The sequence below is a fragment of the Phocoena sinus genome, chromosome 5 (genome assembly GCF_008692025.1).
Source record: "Phocoena sinus isolate mPhoSin1 chromosome 5, mPhoSin1.pri, whole genome shotgun sequence".
In the NCBI taxonomy this organism is placed as follows: domain Eukaryota; kingdom Metazoa; phylum Chordata; class Mammalia; order Artiodactyla; family Phocoenidae; genus Phocoena; species Phocoena sinus.
In genome coordinates, this window is record NC_045767.1 from 109326479 (window position 1) to 109345707 (window position 19229).

The window sequence follows — 19229 nt, forward strand, 5'->3', positions numbered from 1 at the left end:
CTTTAGCAAAAGTCATTCTAATTGGATCTCAATTATTTTTCTTTACTAACCTTTATTTTCTAATTCTGAAGAAGGAATTCACTCCCCTTGCCATACCCAAACTTTATGGAAGCCAATCAGAGTTTTAGAACTAAAACATAATTTGTTTTCATTAGTTTCAGATAACTACACTTAATCTTATTTTTTTCCATTCCCCACAGTGTATCAGATCTGGCTCTACATGTTATGATGATGATATTAACTTAGACACTTTTAAAATGACATCATAGCTTTATATTTGTCTCAGTGGCAAAATATTATTTACTAACTCATACTTTCTTCTCCCATTACATGATATTGTCTTAATCTAGCAGGCAATATAGGGTGATAAATTTTGATTGATGCACGGAAAAGATGAAAGCACAAGTATTTTTGTTGTTCTGTAACACTAGTGCTTTCTGTTTCGAGAAGCAAATCAAGGTTGGCCCAAGGCTTTGTTTATAAAAGTGCTATATATGTAATGATTTCTTTTTCTGCAGTGCAGCAAGTCAAGGTTTATTGTAGTCCTGAAATTAGTATCATAAAAAAAGCCGTGCACATAATCCTTGGTTTGTAAACACCTGACTTAAAAAGGTTATTTTCATAGAATGACTGACTTCTTTTGTTCCTTCTTAGAAAGACTAATTTTTTCACCTGATATAGCCATAGTACCGCTTTTCTAAAACTGTTCTTGGTGCTAGAAGTTGCTTTTACTTCTTCTCTTCTCATCACTGCCTTTGTCCTATTCCCTCGCATTGAGCCTCTACCCCTGCCCCATTTATTCCCACTGCTGCCACCATCAACTTGGCAGCCGGAAATGGCAAAGCCAACATCTTTCCCATCTGTATAAGCACTGTTACTCTTTTTTGTTGCCATTGGCTTAGTGGTCCAACTGAGGGCAGTTTTCCTCCACGGGACATTTGGCAATGTCTAGAGACATTTTGGGTTGTCAGAACTGCAGAGGGGTGGGGGGAGTGTGCTTTTGGCATCTGGTACGTATAGGCCAGGGATGCTGCTAATCCTCCTATAATACACAGGACAGCCCCCCACCCCTACCCCCTTAACAAATGTCAGTAGTACCAAAGGTGAGAAAACCTGCACTAGTTCTATTCAAGCATCAGCTCTGTCCTTTCCTCACCTCTCCCAGGGCTAAACTTAGACACTCCTCTTTTGAGCTCCCATAATACCTTGTGTAACATTTTTTTCATATCCTGTTTATATCTTTTATTTGTTGATCTTGTCAATAAGATTGCATACTTCTTGAGGGAAGAGGGTATTTATTACCAATATTTGTGTCGCCAGTTTGTGGCAAAATGTCAGATACATAGTGAGAACTCCATACCTAAATAAATGCATTTTTGAATAAGACACCCTAGACTTCTCCAGTGCCTTTCTGGAACTTCCAGAAACCTCCTCTTGCTCACTTTTATCTTCTTTTTCCTACATCTACTCATTACTTATTTTTTAAAACGTTAGTGTGTCAACCCTGTCATTCATATATTTAGTTCCTAAAAATATGGATCTACCCACAATTCAAGACATATAGTGGGATAGGGAGGGTGGGAGAGAGACGCAAGAGAAAGGAGATATGGGGATATATGTATATATATAGCTGACTCACTTTGTTATACAGCAGAAACTATCACACCATTGTAAAGCAATTATACTCCAATAAAGATGTTTAAAAAAAAAAAAAGACATGTAATGCCAGATTCCCGGGTTTATTCATAAACCCTTTAAAAATGTCAGGCATGCCATAAACATCATGGCTGGTGCATACAGACCAGCTACAGTCAACAGGGCTTGTTCTAGGGAGATGTCCCAGACAAATTCCTACTTGCTTTTGAAGCACTTTGCTGTCATATCCCTGACCCATGGATTCTTAGTGTTTAACCTAGCTAGTCATGCCTGGCATCAACACTGCCCTCTGTAGCACGTTCCCACATCCTTTGGCATGGCACTTGGGTTCCATTCCTTTCTTATCTTTGACTATGGCTTCTTCATATGTGGGGCTCAAACCATGCTCAACTGTCTCTTTACTCCTGATGGTTTGCTACCTGACGCTCTCTCTTTAGAACCTTTCCTCCTACACATTCTTCAGGTCTCAGTCAAGACACATGTCACATGTTAGAAGCCTCTCCTTGGACCCCAAGATTGAGTGATGTATACCTTCTCTGCATTCATAGCACCTTGTGCCTACCCCTGTATACTATTAATAGAAAAGCAGTTGCAGTATTTGTCTTTCTTACCAAGGTCAGAGTCTGTGCTTTCAAGGCATTTCTGGTGCCTGGTACATATTATACATGTAATAAGTATTAGATGTATGAGAGAATGGATAAGACAGGATACCTCTTCCAGCCTGCAAATATCACACCGATCTGGTTAAACCTTTCTGCTGGGATGTGGAGATAAATCAGTCCAAATGTTGAGAGCCTTTGGAGAAGATGCTACATACAAGGAGATAACGTTTATGTTCACTGGCAGCTTTATCAGGTTGACTAGAGGGCTGTACCTCTAGATCACATTAGTTTAACTCCTTGTTAAGCTGATGGCTTTATTAACTAGTACTCTAATGATATGCCCATGGCCTTTATTGAGGATTTTTATATAGAATGCATTTTTAAAAATATACTCAGTTGCCTCTGCACATAGAAAGAACTCCAAAACCTATAAGATGTTGCGGGATGGGCACTTGCAGGCATTGTTCTGATTTGTTTACCAGATAAGCCAAATCCAGCAACTCCTGGATTTGGGAAAACAGTTTTTTCCTTACCAGAGAGAGTGGTGGGGCAATGAATTTAAACTTGGGAACAAGCTGTTGCTTTGAAAGTTGGATAAAGATTTTTTTTAATCTGTTTTATTTTGATAAAACATGATCCAAAATAAAGAGAGATTGGATTTTCTTAGATTAAGAACAACCATTGTGTTTGTTGTTGACAACATTACAGTGTCATACTTAGCAACTTTTATTTTGTTTTTTCCTGTCATCTGCAGAGTCTGGATGAAACTTCAATGTGAAATTTTGGGGGCCAGCTTTATGCCTAGGGGCGATTTGCTTACATATTGAACTTTGTGGAACAGTGGAACATTCAGAAACTTAACACCCATCCACCCAAGCCTGAATTGTAGACTTTTGGATTATAATCAGACACTAGTGAATCCACATCTGGCTCTGCCACTCACCAAGCTGTGTGACTGCAGCCCTAACCTCTAAGCCTCAGTTTCCTCCTCATTTTCAAAATGGATCGTGTGTTTGGCACACGTTATAATAAGCTGTTCTCATCGTCATCTTCATTGCTGAAATCTCATTTCATTATGTTGAGAAACTTTTTTTTAATGCAATTTTCTTTGTTAAGGACACTTTCTTAACAACTAAGCAAGGTTCTGTGCAAAAACAGTGGGAGGGAGTGATCCTACAGCACAGCCTGGGAAGGGCTATTGGGAGAAAGTGGGAAGAAAAGATAGAAGGGGACCGAGAACAGCTGGGGACCCCAGAGTCCTGGAGGAAGACAAATCAGCATCAGCAGTCACACCTGAGACAATTCTGTCTTGACTGCAACTTTTGGTTCTCCTCCTCAGGATAGAAAGCCATTTCCCCAAGCCCTCGTTTCCCTTGGAAGCTTCTTTGACTCTCATACTCTGTAGTGGGTTTATCTGCCGCACCAAGAACAAGGGCACCTGATAATAGGGCAGCAGTGCTTGAAGAGCAGAAGGCAAAAGATCTGGGTCAGCTCTGCCAGGCGCCAGGACGTGGGCTTATAAAATTAGAATGGAGTAAAGATGCAGTTTCACAGTCCTGTGTTTTGTCATGGAGGGGCCTGGGCTCAGGTTCTGTCTGAACAGCAGAAACCAGAGGAGAGCAAGTGAATCTCAAAAGAAAAAAAATCTCTTGAAAACATAAACTGTTAGGCCTACTATCTGTATGATATCAGACCCCAAAGTGAGACCCTGTCAAGGGCTGTATGTGTTGTCAGATGTGTTGTGATGGCCCTAAAGATTGTGAACAAACAGGAACCATGCTGATAGCAGCTCGCGTTTATTGAACGAACACACACTTTGTTCCAGGCACTGTGTGAAATGCTTTAATGGATTCTCTCTCTTACTGTTCACAATGACCTCATGCGGGAGTTGAGTTATTCTTGATTTTATACGTGAGGAAACGAGGGGCCTTGGAGAAGCTAAGTAATTTAATTTGCACAAAGTCACACCAGCTGACAGGCAGAGGCGCCAAAAGTGAATATGGGCAGTTGGACCCAGAACAGGCTCTGCTGCCCCCTCCTCTGACCAGGGGTCATGTGGCCGTGTCTACTGTCCCGTGGTGGCCATCCTGCTTGGATGTTCCCAGCTGAGACATGAGCCTGAGCTCGTGCTGAGGGAGGATTCCTCTGAGGTCTTCTCTTAAGACTATAGAGTGGTACCTTCCACTGCAGTCTGGGCTCTGCAGAAAGATAGAGATAAAGGCGCATCTTCAAAACCCCAGATTTTGCACCTACAGCTACGTTTGAGATACAGACATTGTATGCACTGCACAGCCTGGAGGTTACTCCAGCATCTCCCAAAACTGCTTCCCATAGAGATGTGTTGGACCACTGGCCTTCTTTCTAATTCTCCCTTCCACAAAACATGTCAGCCTCTAAAGGAGAACTTTAGAGCTTGGAAAATGTTGTTTTAGACATAAGATGGTTGTTTGGTTGGTTTTTAGATCTAGCCTGAACGTGGTGCTGCAAGTCTTGAATTGTAGAACCTGAGCTGACCTCAGTCAAAATTCTATTTTGTGCCAAAGTTTCCACCCCCGACACACAACTTTTCATTAAAGTATAACATACAGAAAAATACACAAAGTGTACAGCGCCACGAATTATCACACCTACTCAGCACCCCTGAAGGCCACCCTGTATTAGTTTCCTAGAGCTGCCCTAACAATACTATAAACTGAGTGACTTTTAACAACAGAAGTTTATTGTCTCACAGTTCTAGAGTCTAGAAGTTTGGAATCCAGCCTGTCAGAGGGGTCATGCTCCCTCTGAAAGCCGCAGGGGGTCCTTCCTTGCCTCTTCTTAGCTTCTGGGGGTCTGCCAGTGTCTTCGGTGTTCCTCGCCTTGCAGCTGCATCCCCGTCTCCCCACCTCCATGGCGTCTTCCCTTTGCATCTGTGTCTTCACATGGTCTTCTTCTAATGACACCAGTTACATTGGAATTAGGGGCCCACCCCACTCCAGTATGACCTCATCTTCACTATAGTAATGACATCTGTATTGACCTTATTTCCAAATAAGGTCACATTCTGAGGTACTAGGGGTTGGGACCTCAACGTATCTTTTTTAGGGAGGAAACAGTTCAACCCAAATGACCCCTACCATGTTCCACCCTAGTCAATATACCTTTCTCCTTCACAAAGGTAACAGAGTGTTGTAACATCCCTTCAGATCAGTGGAGACATTCAATAACACCCCTTATACCCTGCCTGGATACATACATGAAACTTTGCATTTTTTTTTTTTTTTTTTTTTTTTTTTTGGACCCTGCCACACGGCATGCGGGATCTTAGTTCCCTGACCAGGGATTAAACCCTTGCCCCCTGGAGTGGAAGCGCAGAGTATTAACCACTGGACCACCAGGGAAGTCCCCTAGACTTTGGCTTTTTGAGCCCTGCTTCTAAGTACTGTTTCTGATCTTTTTAATTACTGTACCTGAGTCAATGTAATACTGACATGCAGTCTCTGCACTTTTACACCAGGAAGTTTCTTCTGAAAACGTCAGTCATCCTATTTGCATTTTCGTGCTGTTGCCTGTTCTGTGTTACCTTATACTAATTTTTTTTAAGTAGTTGTTTACAGAAAGACTTCAAGAACCTTTTAAAAAAATAAGTATTGCTGAAAATACTTATATTTTTATATTACGATCCTAGCTTCATAATATTGGAGACCTCCTGGAGCTTTTTTTTTTTTTCTTGTCTGTCAGAATAGTATATTCTTAAAGTATCCCTCCCATAAAATGAACTGATATATCATTATATCTTCCTGAAGTTTTATCTTATCTACCTAAGTAACTGGCAAGAGGATTTATACAGATTACCACAAGCATAAACTTTAAAAGAGCACAAATTCAAAAATAAGTATACATTTTTTTAAAAGCATTCTGAAAAAAAAATTTATAAACAAGTTTTTTTTTCCCTAAATCACATCATTAAAAGTTCATGGTTGTATATTTTTTCTAAATGACTCCAAAGTTTGAATAAAGACAAGAAACAAATGAGCAACAACCTTACAAACTAGAAGCACTAACCTTTGCAGCTGGAGAGTTTTGGCCAGTGAGTAAGGTGAGGCACAGAAGGCTTCTGTGACTCGCCCAAGGTCACATAGTCTGGGGTAGCCAGGACCAACCAGCTATTGAACAAAACTCAAAGCAAGCAAAGACTTCTATTTTTAGGTGGTGATACTTTTAATTCTAATCTTTGAAAGAAATGCTGTTGGTCCTGAGGTCAAATTGACTCTAAAAATGATCTATTTTGATCTGACATGAGAAGACAAGAATTCTGATTTCAAACACAAAAGAGATATAGGGGGGGTCAGAATTCTTTGGGGCGCCATGTAATTTCTACCTGATTTCAAGTAGTGTCCAGAAGTTCACTGGAAGACTCAGTATGTAGATAGCTATGAAAGCAAGCTTAAGGCAAAATTTTATTTACGCTGTAGACACGTCACCAGCCTCGTCAGTTCCCATAAAGCATCTTAAATATCAAAGGCAATTTGAAAAGTTTTAAAATTTATGTTTCTTAAATAGGATAGACCAGTAACTCATGTATCAAATTTGCTGCTTGAAGCCATTTGAGTCCCAGAAATGACCTGTCATTGTAAGTAATTCTTCTTTAAAAGGATTAATCAATGTGTAATAATTTTTCTTTCTTTCTTTTTCTAGCCAAGGACCCTTGTCATCCATTAGAGCAGTAATCAAGAGATGTAAGTTTGTTTCTTCCTGCTCTGTATTTTCCTCTGCAATAATTTTGAATGATGATTTAGATTTCCAGCAAGTGATTGTATTTGTGAATCTTACAAAGAATCTGACAAGAGTAGTTTCTCCTGAGAAGTAATAAAACCATTTCAGACAAGCAGCTAGGTTTCAGCGTTCTTTCAACTTCTGTTTATTGATAAGCGAGTTCCTCAGAACAATATTGTTTCTCTAGAGAACTAAGCTGTAAAAAAAACCCAAAAACTATATTATGTAGTCAGTTTTAATGATCTAATATAAATTGTATGTAACCATTTTCTATAGGTAGAGACCATCTGATGGGTTTTCAAAAATATCAAACCCTGTCCTTTGTTATTGATTTACTTCCCCAGTATTTTAATTTGACTCTGTAAATAAATGCTTATGGAGATCAGCTCACACTTCCACATACATGCTAGAAGTGCCGTAACAGAATTCTCTCTAAAATGGCACATTCATACTTTCTGACTTTACTTCTTGGTTAAAGCCTTAAAACTTGCTTTTGGTGCAGGAGTTCAACATTCTTTTTAATAAAAGGCTCTGCAAATGTCCCTTTTCCAAAAAACGCATGGATTACCTGTTTTTATTTTTTAAAAGATAAGAAAGGGATATTAAATGTTCTTCGCATTCTTTGAGCTGAGGTCACCACCCTGAGGAGAATGTATCGTATTTCTAGAAACATAAGTTATAATATTTAGTATGAATTTAGGATCTCCACAGGTGTGAAGAGCATGCATTTGAGCCATTGCAGTGAAAAAGTTGTCAGGTGGCAACACAGAAAGATATTCCACGCTTTCCCACGTTTAATTTTTTGTTGGTGGTGGTGAATTATGAAGGTGTGGGAATGCCACAGTGGATATTGATGGGAATTCATATATGAAAATGAAAAATTCATGGTAACTTTATATGCCTTAGAGCCCTTGGGGAGAAAGGGGCAGATGGGGCAGGGAAGGAATTTAAAAAGGAAAGTAGGGTTTGGAATTTAGACAAGATGTTCTTGCTGAAGATATAATTTGGGGTAATTAAGGTTATAGGGAAAACCTTGGGAGTCGCTCAGTATTTAAGGAGATAGTGTTGAGAATAGAGAAGGCGGGGAAAAAAATTAAAGAAAAAAAAGAGAGAATAGAGAAGGTGACAAAAGACAGAATCTTAGGAAATATTGGTGTCAGAGATCAAGCTGTGCCTTTAAGGTTCCATAGGGCCAGAGAGGCGTGAGGTCCTCTCACCGAGTCCTGTCTGCTGGCCCCTGCCTTTGTTCCCTGGCTTCTTACCTTTCCTCCCTCTTGGGTTTCAGAAGGGATTTGTTGGGGATTGTAATCCATTCCTGATTTCCCGTAGATCCTCCAGCATGGCACTTGCTTACACTGAGGCCCCGGTGCCCTGCAAGGCTTAGGAGAAGGCAGCTAAGGAGGAGTGGGCCAAAATAAGCTGAAAAAGAATGATCCCAGTAATAGAAAAACTAGGAGACAGCTATATGTTAGAGGTCAAGGCGGGAGAGGTTTTCAAAGAGAATGAGTGAACCACAAATAGCTCTTAATGCTGCAGCAGGTGAGGTGACAGGAGCTGAGAATAGGCCGTTGAGTGTGGTGCTCAGCAGTGACCTTGGAGCGGGCAGGTTCAGGAGAACGTTGAAGCTGGAAGCCACACTTCATTTCAACAATGAATGGAGCTCGTGAGGTTGGGGCAGCTGAGTAGGCTACTCTTTCATGAACCATGGTGGTAAACAGGAGGAGAAGGATGGAGGGTCAAGCAGAGAGGAAATCTGGGCACATTTATACACTGTGTAGGATGAGGAAGCCTGGAGACTTGGGGAGGGAGGAAGTAGGGGTGAGACCAGATTGGAGCAGGAGAAGAGAGGAAATAGTGAAGCTGGGCCCTAGGAGAGAGGGAGGGAGGAGGAGATGAAACAGAGGAAAAACGCCTGCTTTGAGCTGTCTTTAAAAATAATAATAACCCAGTGATCTTTTAATTCTTATATGTCACTCACTTTGTATACACTGAAGAAATATGTGTTGGTTGTATTTATTCCTGACGTTTAGGCAAGAAGGCCAAACAGATCCTTAGGTGCTGCCACGTAAATACAGAATGAAGAATAATTGTGTCATTCCTTCTATGTTTTCCCTTTTTGCCCATTCTATAAGAAAAAGTTGTAAGCAAATTTTGCCTTAGCCAACTCATTAAAATGTTTGCTTTCCTATCCCAGACTCAGTCATCTATCCTTGGCAAGGAGAAAGACTTTACCACATTGTTAAAGTAATATTCCTTAACTGGTTGTATTTTAAATTCTTTCGGAATGATTCTGGATCCAATCAAGACTTGAGATCCTTCTTTTTGTGTTCCTTCTTGGGAGCCCTAAATATTTTGGGCAAAGATCTTGAAAGTGTTCTAAGTGGATGTTTCTGGAAGTTCGTGCTTTTCCTTTCATTGAGTTTTTAAGAGAAAATTATTCTTTGAAATTCACAGACTTAACTAGTATTTATTGCTTTCTGTGAGTCAGGAACTATTCACTTACATTGTAAAATAACACTCTGCGTGGTAGGCGTTAACCCCATTTTACAGATGGTAGGGATACTGAGTCTCGGAGATTAAATGGCCTCACAAGGTAGATCTGAGATGTGAACCTAGACTTCCTGACTCCAGGGCCATTTTGAGCTTTCCACTCCTTGGGTGTTCCTGTTATCATGTCAAACACCTCTAGTTTATACCCTGTCCCAAGCAAATGTAGTTAGTGAGTTATTTTTATTATTGTGATTTTCATTGGTAAGGTAGCACTGGAGCAAGGATGCTTGTAATATAATAATCCTTCTTTGTGTTTTTTTCTTCTGACAATCATTTAATTGATAATTTTGAATTATTTAGAATTAGGATTAGCATCCAGCTCTCCTGGCTCCACAAAGAGTTTAGTTCAAGAAGCAAACTGCTCCCAGCCCTTCCCATAATGAGCTGTGTGAGGTGGGATAATTCATTGACCCTCTCTGATCTCAGTCTCCTCATCTGCAAGGTTGGAGTAGGATGATCATTAAGGGTGCCTCCAACCCTGGTGGCACAGTGGTTGGGAATCCACCTGCCAATGCAGGGGCCACAGGTTTGAGCCCTGATCCAGGAAGATCCCACATGCTGCGGAGCGACTAAGCCCGTGCGCCACAACTACTGAGCCTGCGCTCTAGAGACCACGAGCCGCAACTACTGAGCCCTCCTGCCACAACTACTGAGCCCGCGTGCCACAACTACTGAAGCCCAAACCCCTAGAGCCCATGCTCTGCAACAAGAGAAGCCACCGCAATGAGAAGCCCGTGCACCACAACGAAGAGTAGCCCCTGCTCACCGCAACTAGAGAAAGCCTGCGCACAGCAATGAAGACCCAACACAGCCAAAAATAAATAAATAAATAAAATTTTTTAAAAACAGAAATTTACTAAAAAAAAAAAAGAAGAGGGTCCCTCCAGGCTTATGATCCTGTGGAAACTTAGGAGAATTCTTTATTAGTGCTAATAATGCAAATCCAGATCTCAGTCTTTTATAAACAGCTGAATATGAATTTGCCCTGTACTTAGAATTTAGCCATATGAACTAGAGAAGTTTGAAAATAATTCTGTAAAATGATATAACTTTGACTGAAAAACCTGCCTTTATTCTGCGGCCTTAATCCAAAATGCATGGAAGACTGGCCTTGTGTGGCAGGGTTTAGAAAGGAACATGTTCTGTGTGGGCCCTGGGGGCAAATTTGAGTCTCCTGGTAACAACCACATCAAATCTGTTTAATCTGGGAAAGTGAGAATGAGATTAAGCAGATAGTTGAGAGATTAGCAGGAAGAATGTGAGGCACTACATGAAAATCTGCCATGAAAATCTAAAGTGTTTCTAGCTACTACACTTGTTCAAAACTGACAAAAAGTGCTAGTCATTCTGTAAGGATCAAGAGAAAAAAGAGATTTCAAAGATGAGTGAATATGAGAAAAAAAAAAAAATCAGAGCAGGAGAGGGGAGAGCAAGTGTTTCTCCAAGAGTGTGGAGGAGGTCTGTAAGCATGATCGGGAGCCCTTCTCTCCCCTCATCCTGCTGCATGCAGTGCAGGAATACCACTGTGCCAGCCGGGGGTTGGGGTGCTGTTACTAATGACTGCTGGGGTGAAGGGGCAGAATCAAGTGGAAGGCCACTGATTTGAAAGATGTAAACTGACTACTGAATTACCTTTTGAGTACTATTCATACTTTAAAATTGATCCCTGTTGAAGTAGCAAATCGATTTTGCAGAACGATTTTTAGATTTTTTTTTTTTTGGCACTGTTACTAAAAACTGTAGGAAGATTTTTTTTTTTTTTTTTTACCGTGGTTATATGTGTGGATATCCTGGTCTGTACAGATATATTTTTACCTGCAACATATTTCTTTACTCTCTGAAACTATGGTTCATCAACTTTTCCATCGAAGTACAGAGGTGGGTAGAAACAGTGGCATGACAAGACAGTTTTGCTGCTTATTCTTTTTAGAGCTTAGGCAACTGCATTCACTCTTTTTTCTCCCTTTCCTCTTCTGTAACCCCATCTTTTTTTCCCTTAGCACTCATGAATAGTGCACAGCAAAAATGCCCCGTGGACGAGGTATGTTTGTGACGATAAATAACATGATGTCTTTTAAAAGTGCTGTGTCTGCTGATTCTGGCTTTAGTGATGGTGGTGATGGGATTGTAGCACACTCGGTGAGCCTCTGACTTAATGAAACCGTTCTTACAAATCAGACCTGCCACTCAGAGCTTTAGCCTCTCAGTCCTCCTTTATTCCAGTAGAGAAAATGCACCTCAAGTTGGTTAACTCTTGATAGAAATGTACTAGTCCATCATACCAGTTGATGGTATGAGTACAGAACATCCTCCAACTCTAGATCCAAGGGTTATGGTTTCAGATGTCAGATTTGCTTTGCTAACCCCACGTAGGTTTGCTGTCACAGCTCCAACCCCAGCCTAAATTTCATCCCCACCTCCCGTCTTCACCCCTGCCTTCCAGCTTTGGCATCCTCCTTGTTCAGAGAGAACCAGAACTTAATAGGAGGAAGAAAGAAAAGATTCATACCTTCAACCTTTTCAAGTCAGAAGAATTGAAAAAGTAGAGTATTGGAGACATAGGAAAGTAGAAGTAGTTTATGTCTGAAACAAATTCCCCTTTGTCCACAAATTTTTACAGTATAGTATTTGAAGATTTTTTTTGAAAGGTATCTTTTAAATGTGCTCCTTAAAATAGAAATACTATTCTCTATTACACATGTGTGTAATATGTGATTCCATATGTGACACATTTTCCAGGTCATCTGGTTAAGACATAATTTAATTTTAAAATAAAATTTGGAAAAAACCATCTAGCTTTTTGAGTTTGAGGTTTAAGGGAAAAGTTAGTGCTGCAAATACAATAATACTATCTACTATAAACATTTTTATAAAAGTGCTTTGAACACTTTTTGCATGTATTATTATTATCTCAATGTAAGTAATAAAACAACTTAAGGCTTGTAAAACTCCAGAAAAATTAGAAAATAGATGGAAATTTGACCACTTCCACTCTCTTTACAATAGAGTTATAAACAAACATTACAAAAGTGTAGTAATATGGATTAGAATAGATATTTAAAATTTTTTCTGCCCTTTGTTATTTCGTGTCATCATAATGCTCTTACCATGCAATTTCTATTTAGTAGCTGTCGTCTTTTCTCTGTTCATTCTTCAAATTATTTTTCAGAACCACGGAATGTGCTTTGAGGAGTTTTTGAAATCTATATTTTCTTATGCAATTCAGATATATAACTATAATTAACTTTATGCCATATGAAAAGATTGTTTTGATTTGCTTTTCTACTATGGATGTTAAAATTCATGCATTCTCTCTGATGTCAAATATAAGCTAACTTTTTCAAATAGTATATCCTATAAAAATTTAAACCTTTATTGAATATACGAATTTTGTACTTTATCAGTGTACTCTTTCTTTTATAGCTTCTCGGACTTCTATTCAGAGTGAGCTTCATCGAGATAGGAGGTATGGTTATATTTATAATAGAGGACATAGATTCTGCTAATTATGAAGTAATAGTATGTCATCAGTTAGCAAGTTAAATATTTCTCTCTCATAAGGAGTGTATTACAGCCTCATCAGTACGTTTTCTGAATTAATCTGTAAGTTTGAATGATGATTTCGCTTGAGAGAAGAAGCAGTACAAGCCTGAAAATCTTCTTTTGACAGTAATTATTTACTGAAGCCAATCTAAAAATGTTTATTAAGCAACTGCTCTATGGGAAGCATTGTAGTAACTACTTCAAAGAAATGCTTTGTACCTCATAGCTACTTAGTAAATGTCACATGGATGAATGAACTGGTGACAGCATAGAAAATTGAATAAAGGAAGGATAAAGAAAGGAAAAGAGTCAGGCAGACTAGGTGGATAGCTGAATGAATAAAAATGGCTAGACGGCTGGTGGGAGGGAGGGATGGAGGGGAGCAGGGAGGAGGGAGTCACTGGATAGATAGAAGGAAGGGCCAATAGACAGACAGATGATAGGATGGATGGAAGTGTGGGCAGGTGGATAAATAGAAAGATAGATTTATGGTCCCTATTGTCAGATTTCTTAAAGTACCGTGTTGACTAATGAAGAGCAAGGAGTTTATAGTCAGACATAGCCAAGTTCAAATCCTGACTTCGTTTCTCACCATGTGACCTTGGGCAAGGTCCTTAACCTTTCTTAGCTTCTATATCCCCACCTTTAAAATGGCGCTAATCATACTTACCTCATAGGGTTGTCATAAGGGTTAATGCATGTATAGTGGTTAACATTTATTAACTAGTAATTCATTATCTGGTTAGATAAAAGCTATATAACAATTGGAATGACTCATTTGGATTCCACACAGGGAAGTGAAAGTAAGTTCACTGTGGCACACTTAACATAATGTCTAAGAGGGGATTGGCTAAATGCAATTTGTGAACCGCTTTTTCTAACTCTGAGTATAATACATGCTCATTACAGAAAATATTGGAAAACTAATAAAAATATAAAGAATAAAGCACAGCGTATTCACTCTCCTACATAAGGACAGCAACAATTAATAGCTTTGAATAGTACATTCCATTATGAAGAAGGTAACAAGATTCTGTACATACATCTCAGAATCTCATTTTTCTCTATAATTAGATCTTATATTTCCCTTTGTCAATCCAGTCTCTTCTAATATATGACTGTTTGTGTTTAAATAATATTTGTCTGTGAGGTGATGATATTCTTTGTTTAATCATTTTTCTCATGTTGAATATATGTGTTCTTATTTCAGTTATTTGTGCTAATAAATAATCCTTGTTATTTAAATTTTTAAAAGCTATAAGTAGAGGTTCTTAGGTAATGCAATTCATTTAATCAATGGGCAGTTTCTCCTGATTCACAGGCTAGCATGAGAGTGTGTGTACGTGTACAGTTTTTATAATGGCGGTGCTTTTTATTTTTATTTTCCATAGAGTTCTAGAGAAAGGCAGAGGAGGTATCATCATACCTATTTGTTAGATGAGAAAAGTGAGGCTCAGAGAGGTTGACTGATTTGCTCAGAGTCACGCAGTTGGTATTTGTTAGGAAATCAGGTTGAAGGTAAAGTGTAAACATGACACTGTAGAATCAGGTTAAGAAAATGATGAAAGAAGCCACACCTAAATCACTATGGCTCCAAGTATTGAAGATTAAGCATCAGATTCCTATACAAACTGACCAGGAACACAGACACACACATCAGGGTCTAGAAGTGAACAAGTAAACTCTAAACACTTAAAGATCATTCTGAATGGGGGAAAAGATCATTCTGAATGGGGGAGAGGTAGAGTGAGGAGGAGGGCGCTGTTCTTCTAATACATAGTATCATTTCAGAGTATGTACTTTATAACGGAAAACTAAAACATTTCCATTCAACCAGTGCATTTTTCTGTCTTATGATACCCTATGTTTGTGCCATAGGCTAGATAGCAGAGCCCTGGGTTGAAGAGGTTGTATGGGTCTTGGTCCTCATTCTTATCAGCCAGGGCAGAGCGAAGTGTACTCAGGATACATCTCTAACTCTCTGAGGCCAGTGTCATGGAGGATGGCTGTCACGTGCTCCCTCGAAGCCTGCCTCGGTGTACTGTTAGAAAAAGTGCGGGTGAGACAGGTCATTTCTGTGACTATGGCAGTTCTTATGTCACTTTCTTGGGTGGTAGTTATTTTCATGAATCTTTGAACATTTACAAATAGACAATAGCTTGTTACCAAGCTGTAAAATCTCACTGAGGCTTCTGTCTGCTAGGCGCCCAGAGATCACCATTGTGGCAGCTGAGCCACTGAGGCCGACCTCGTGGTTTCCAGGAGCCCCACCCCCAGGACTGGCATTTCCCCCATCTTCCGCAGCAGGCCCTTGGAGGCCCAGTGAGCTGGTTCCTGCCGAGGTGAGTAAACATCGCATTATCTCTCTGCATTTTATTTTTAATGAAGTTCAAAGATAAGAACAGTGAGACCGTTAACACCTTGGCTGTCACCCATAGGTGTCTAAAATCTTCATCCTTCATTCTGCAGCTCCCACCATCGTATGAACAAGTCATAAAAGAAATCAACCAAGTTCAAGTTAACACTACAAATAATAATAATGCTGCTGCCACTCCAAGGCACACTATTACTTCAGCAACTCAGACTGACTTTTCAGAAGAAATAGACAACCATCTGCCTCAAAGTAATGCAAGTAATTTGTCTTCCCTAATTCTGACCTAGTTCTAGGGAAGTAATCAGTAGGCTCCAGCCTTTAAAATAATTTGCAATTTGTGCATAATTCATTGAGCTCTGCTTCCCAGTCGTTGTGATCACTGTGCTTGCTTTATTTGGGTTTGCTGTGATTATTATAATAGGCCATTCTTCATCCTCACAAGCCGCAGCCCCAATCTCTGGGGTTCACCCTAGTTCATATCACAAAAACATCATCTTTTTTTATTATTTTTTTAAATTTCTTTATTTTATTTTATTTTGGGCTGCGTTGGGTCTTCGTTGCTGCGTGCGAGCTTTCTCTAGTTGTGGCGAGCAGGGGCTACTCTTCATTGCGGTGCGCGGGCTTCTCATTGCGGTGGCTTCTCTTGTTGCGGAGCACGGACTCTAGGTGCGCGGGCTCAGTTGTTGTGGCATGTGAGCTCAGTTGTTGTGGCTCGCGGGCTCTAGAGCACAGGTTCAGTAGTTGTGGCGCATGGGCTTAGTTGCTCCACGGCATGTGGGATTTTCCTGGACCAGGGCTCGAATCCGTGTTCCCTGCATTGGCAGGCAGACTCTTAACAACTGCGCCACCAGGGAAGTCCCCCAAAACATCATCCTTTTAACTCATGGTGGTATTACTGCTGATGCCCTTTATTCCCATTGAGAAAGCTGTTATATTTAGCACTTAACTTGATAGGGTGCTAAAAGTGGTTGTCCCGTTAGGCTTTTAAAAAGCATTCTATTAAGATAACAAATGAGAGTAAGTTACTTTGGAAAAGTAAAGCAAGAATTTTGGGAATTTTGACAAGAGAGAAATGGTCATTGATAAGTCTACTGAGAATCAGGAATGTAATGGTGTTTTAAAATATTATATAGGGACTTCCCTAGTGGTCCAGTGCTTAAGACTCTGCATTTCCATTGCAGTGGAAGCACGGGTTCCATCCCTAGCCGGGGAACTAAGATCGTGTATGCTGCACAGTGTGACAAAAAAATAAATAAAAATAAAATATTATATAATGAATATTTTTATATGAATAAATATAATATGAAGAACCCTCCTACAGGAAGCTGAATATAAACATCTCTCCATTGATTTTAGAATTACTTTTTCCTAAGGAAGGAAACCAAAATCTCTTGATAGTCTACATGTATATTTTTAAACTCTGTGTATCCTTTTTCTTTGAAATTATAACATGGCAGCTTCTGTTCGTTTTGGTCTTGTCAGCACTGCCGGCACCTCTGAAACCTCTCCTGCCTTCCCCAGCAGCCTCAGCCAGCGATCCTCCGACAGACGAGACGCCTTTAATAGTCTTTGATATTTCTGAAGAACAGAGTTGTCCAGAAAACTCCAGTGCTACAAGATGTCCAGTGCCCAAACCAAGATCAAAAAGCAACCTCAGACCAGTGGCCAGAGAGCCTCACGTTAAAGAGCAGGATCCCCAGAGAAGCAGCCCAGCGGCCACGCCAGAGGAGGCAACCCCGAGCCGGCCCCAGCCCCTGTGGGACGATACCGGCCACTCGGACAGTCAGGCAGTGATGAACATTATGAACGCAGAACGGAGCCCAAATACCGTCGTTTCCAGGATCAAAGCACTTGAGGGTCAGACAAATGCGGGAAGCGTGGGACTGCCCAAGAAGCCAGAAATTGCCCCCCGCACAGTCCCCCCGAGGCCTGCTCCTGCCTCAGGGAAACCCTCTGTGGCTCCCAAACCGGCAGCTGACAGAGCCTCTGGAGGCTGGGACTCCTGGACCACAAACAGACTCCGGGGGTCCTCTAGGGAAGGCCTCACCCCACACTCTCCACCGCAAGAAGCAGGGAGCGTCCCTGCAACCAAACCCGAATTGCCAAAGAAACCGAATCCTGGTCTCATACGAAGTGTTAATCCCGAGAGTCTGGGAGGAGGGTCCATGGCCGAGAGCCCCGCCAGTGGGAAGAAAGCCCCGACTCCGGCTCCTCGGCCTTTGCTGCCCAAGAAATCAGCTTCTGCGGGAGCGGCCCCGTACCCTGTGGCCTCAGAAACACCCCCCTACCCTGCGGCTTTGCTGAAACCCATCACTGTGCCTCCCCGACTCTCCGTGGCGTCACAAGCCAAAGCGTTCAGGTCCCTGGGAGAAGGACCCCCGGCCAGCCCCCCAGTCCCGGTTCTGCAAAGCAAGCCTCCGGGGGACATCGACCTCATCAGCTTTGACGATGAGGTTTTACCCGCCCCATCTGGGAACCTGGCTGAAGACTCTATTGATTCAGAGATGGTTCTGGGTGAGTAAAACTCAGAAGTGGAGAGCAATCTAAATTCATCATAGGGTATCTCAAATGGCACTTGCTGTTTTCGTTTCTGGCACATAAGTTATTGAGGTGTGGACGTGCATGTGTGTACACATGCGTGCATGTGGATGTGTGTGTGTGTGGATGTGTAGAGACAGGGAGAAACACAGCGAGATTAAGAAACAAGGAGCCGGGGCTTCCCTGGTGGTGCAGTGGTTGAGAGCCCGCCTGCCGATGCAGGGGACACGGGTTCGTGCCCTGGTCTGGGAAGATCCCACATGCCGCGGAGCGGCTGGGCCCGTGAGCCATGGCCGCTGAGCCTGCGCGTCCGGAGCCTGTGCTCCGCAACGGGAGAGGCCGCAACAGTGAGAGGCCCACGTACCGAAAAAAAAAAAAAGAAACAAGGAGCCAGGTGGGAGATGGAATCAGAGAGCGAAGGGAAAATCTGGGATGAGGGGAGATGGTGACGGAAAAAGAGGGAGGCACACATGTTGATTACTCTCACATGAGCCAGAAATAAGCAGACTGGGACCAGGGACTTAACTAGATGAGAGGCCGGCCCCCTCCTCGGGCAGGTGGAGGTTCAAGCATTAGGACGAAGAGAGGGAAAGTTCTCAGAGTGGGGAAGTCATGCCCCAGAAGGGCTCCTCAGATGGAGCCAGCCCACGAGAGTGCCGGAAAGGGGCCAGCCCTGCGGAGGGCTCTGGCAAGAGCAGTAAACCCGGCCATATGTTGCAGAATGTTGTTCCGTCATCTTCACAGAACACCTTCCCTTGGGAATGGAAAGTTTTGTAAATAAACTACAACAGTTGTAAGCTTCCTGCCAAGATCGGGACAATTAGATTTCCCAAGAGGCAGAGAGTATGTTTTCTTTCCTCACACTGTTCAAATGGAGAGTGTGATGGTAAAGCTTATCTTTGATTTGTCAAACTAAACTGCTGTACTTGTCATTGCTAAGATTCCTTTCACGGCTGTTTACTTACTTGGGCAAAATTTATGAACATGTAAGCGTAATAGTATTTTCAAAAGGTTAGCTGTCATCTTCTAAATGTTTAACATGCATCAAAATGATATAAGCTCTGTGATTCAGAACCAAATCCTGCTAAGTACAGGCATATTTTAAATGATAACAACCATATATTTATTAAATATTTGTCATGCACACAACATTGTAACTGGCTGTAGCATGCCTCCTGTCCATAAGGAGTGGAAAGAAAAACATTAGGATA

General features: G+C 41.3%; 1 protein-coding gene across 7 annotated transcripts in view; it reads left to right on the plus strand.

The window, feature by feature from the left end:
- Positions 1-19229, plus strand: part of SH3D19 (SH3 domain containing 19) — a 178060-nt gene that overhangs the window by 107618 nt on the left and 51213 nt on the right. For 5 of the 7 annotated variants that reach the window (XM_032633062.1, XM_032633066.1, XM_032633067.1 and 2 more), the window contains exons 3-7: positions 6936-6976; positions 12987-13029; positions 15310-15448; positions 15576-15729; positions 16963-17994. In XM_032633062.1, the coding sequence (XP_032488953.1) occupies positions 6936-6976; positions 12987-13029; positions 15310-15448; positions 15576-15729; positions 16963-17994 (1409 nt within the window). Of the gene's footprint in view, positions 1-6935; positions 6977-11563; positions 11605-12986; positions 13030-15309; positions 15449-15575; positions 15730-16962; positions 17995-19229 lie in introns of all 7 variants that reach the window. The other 2 variants (XM_032633065.1, XM_032633064.1) reach the window with 2 other exon arrangements.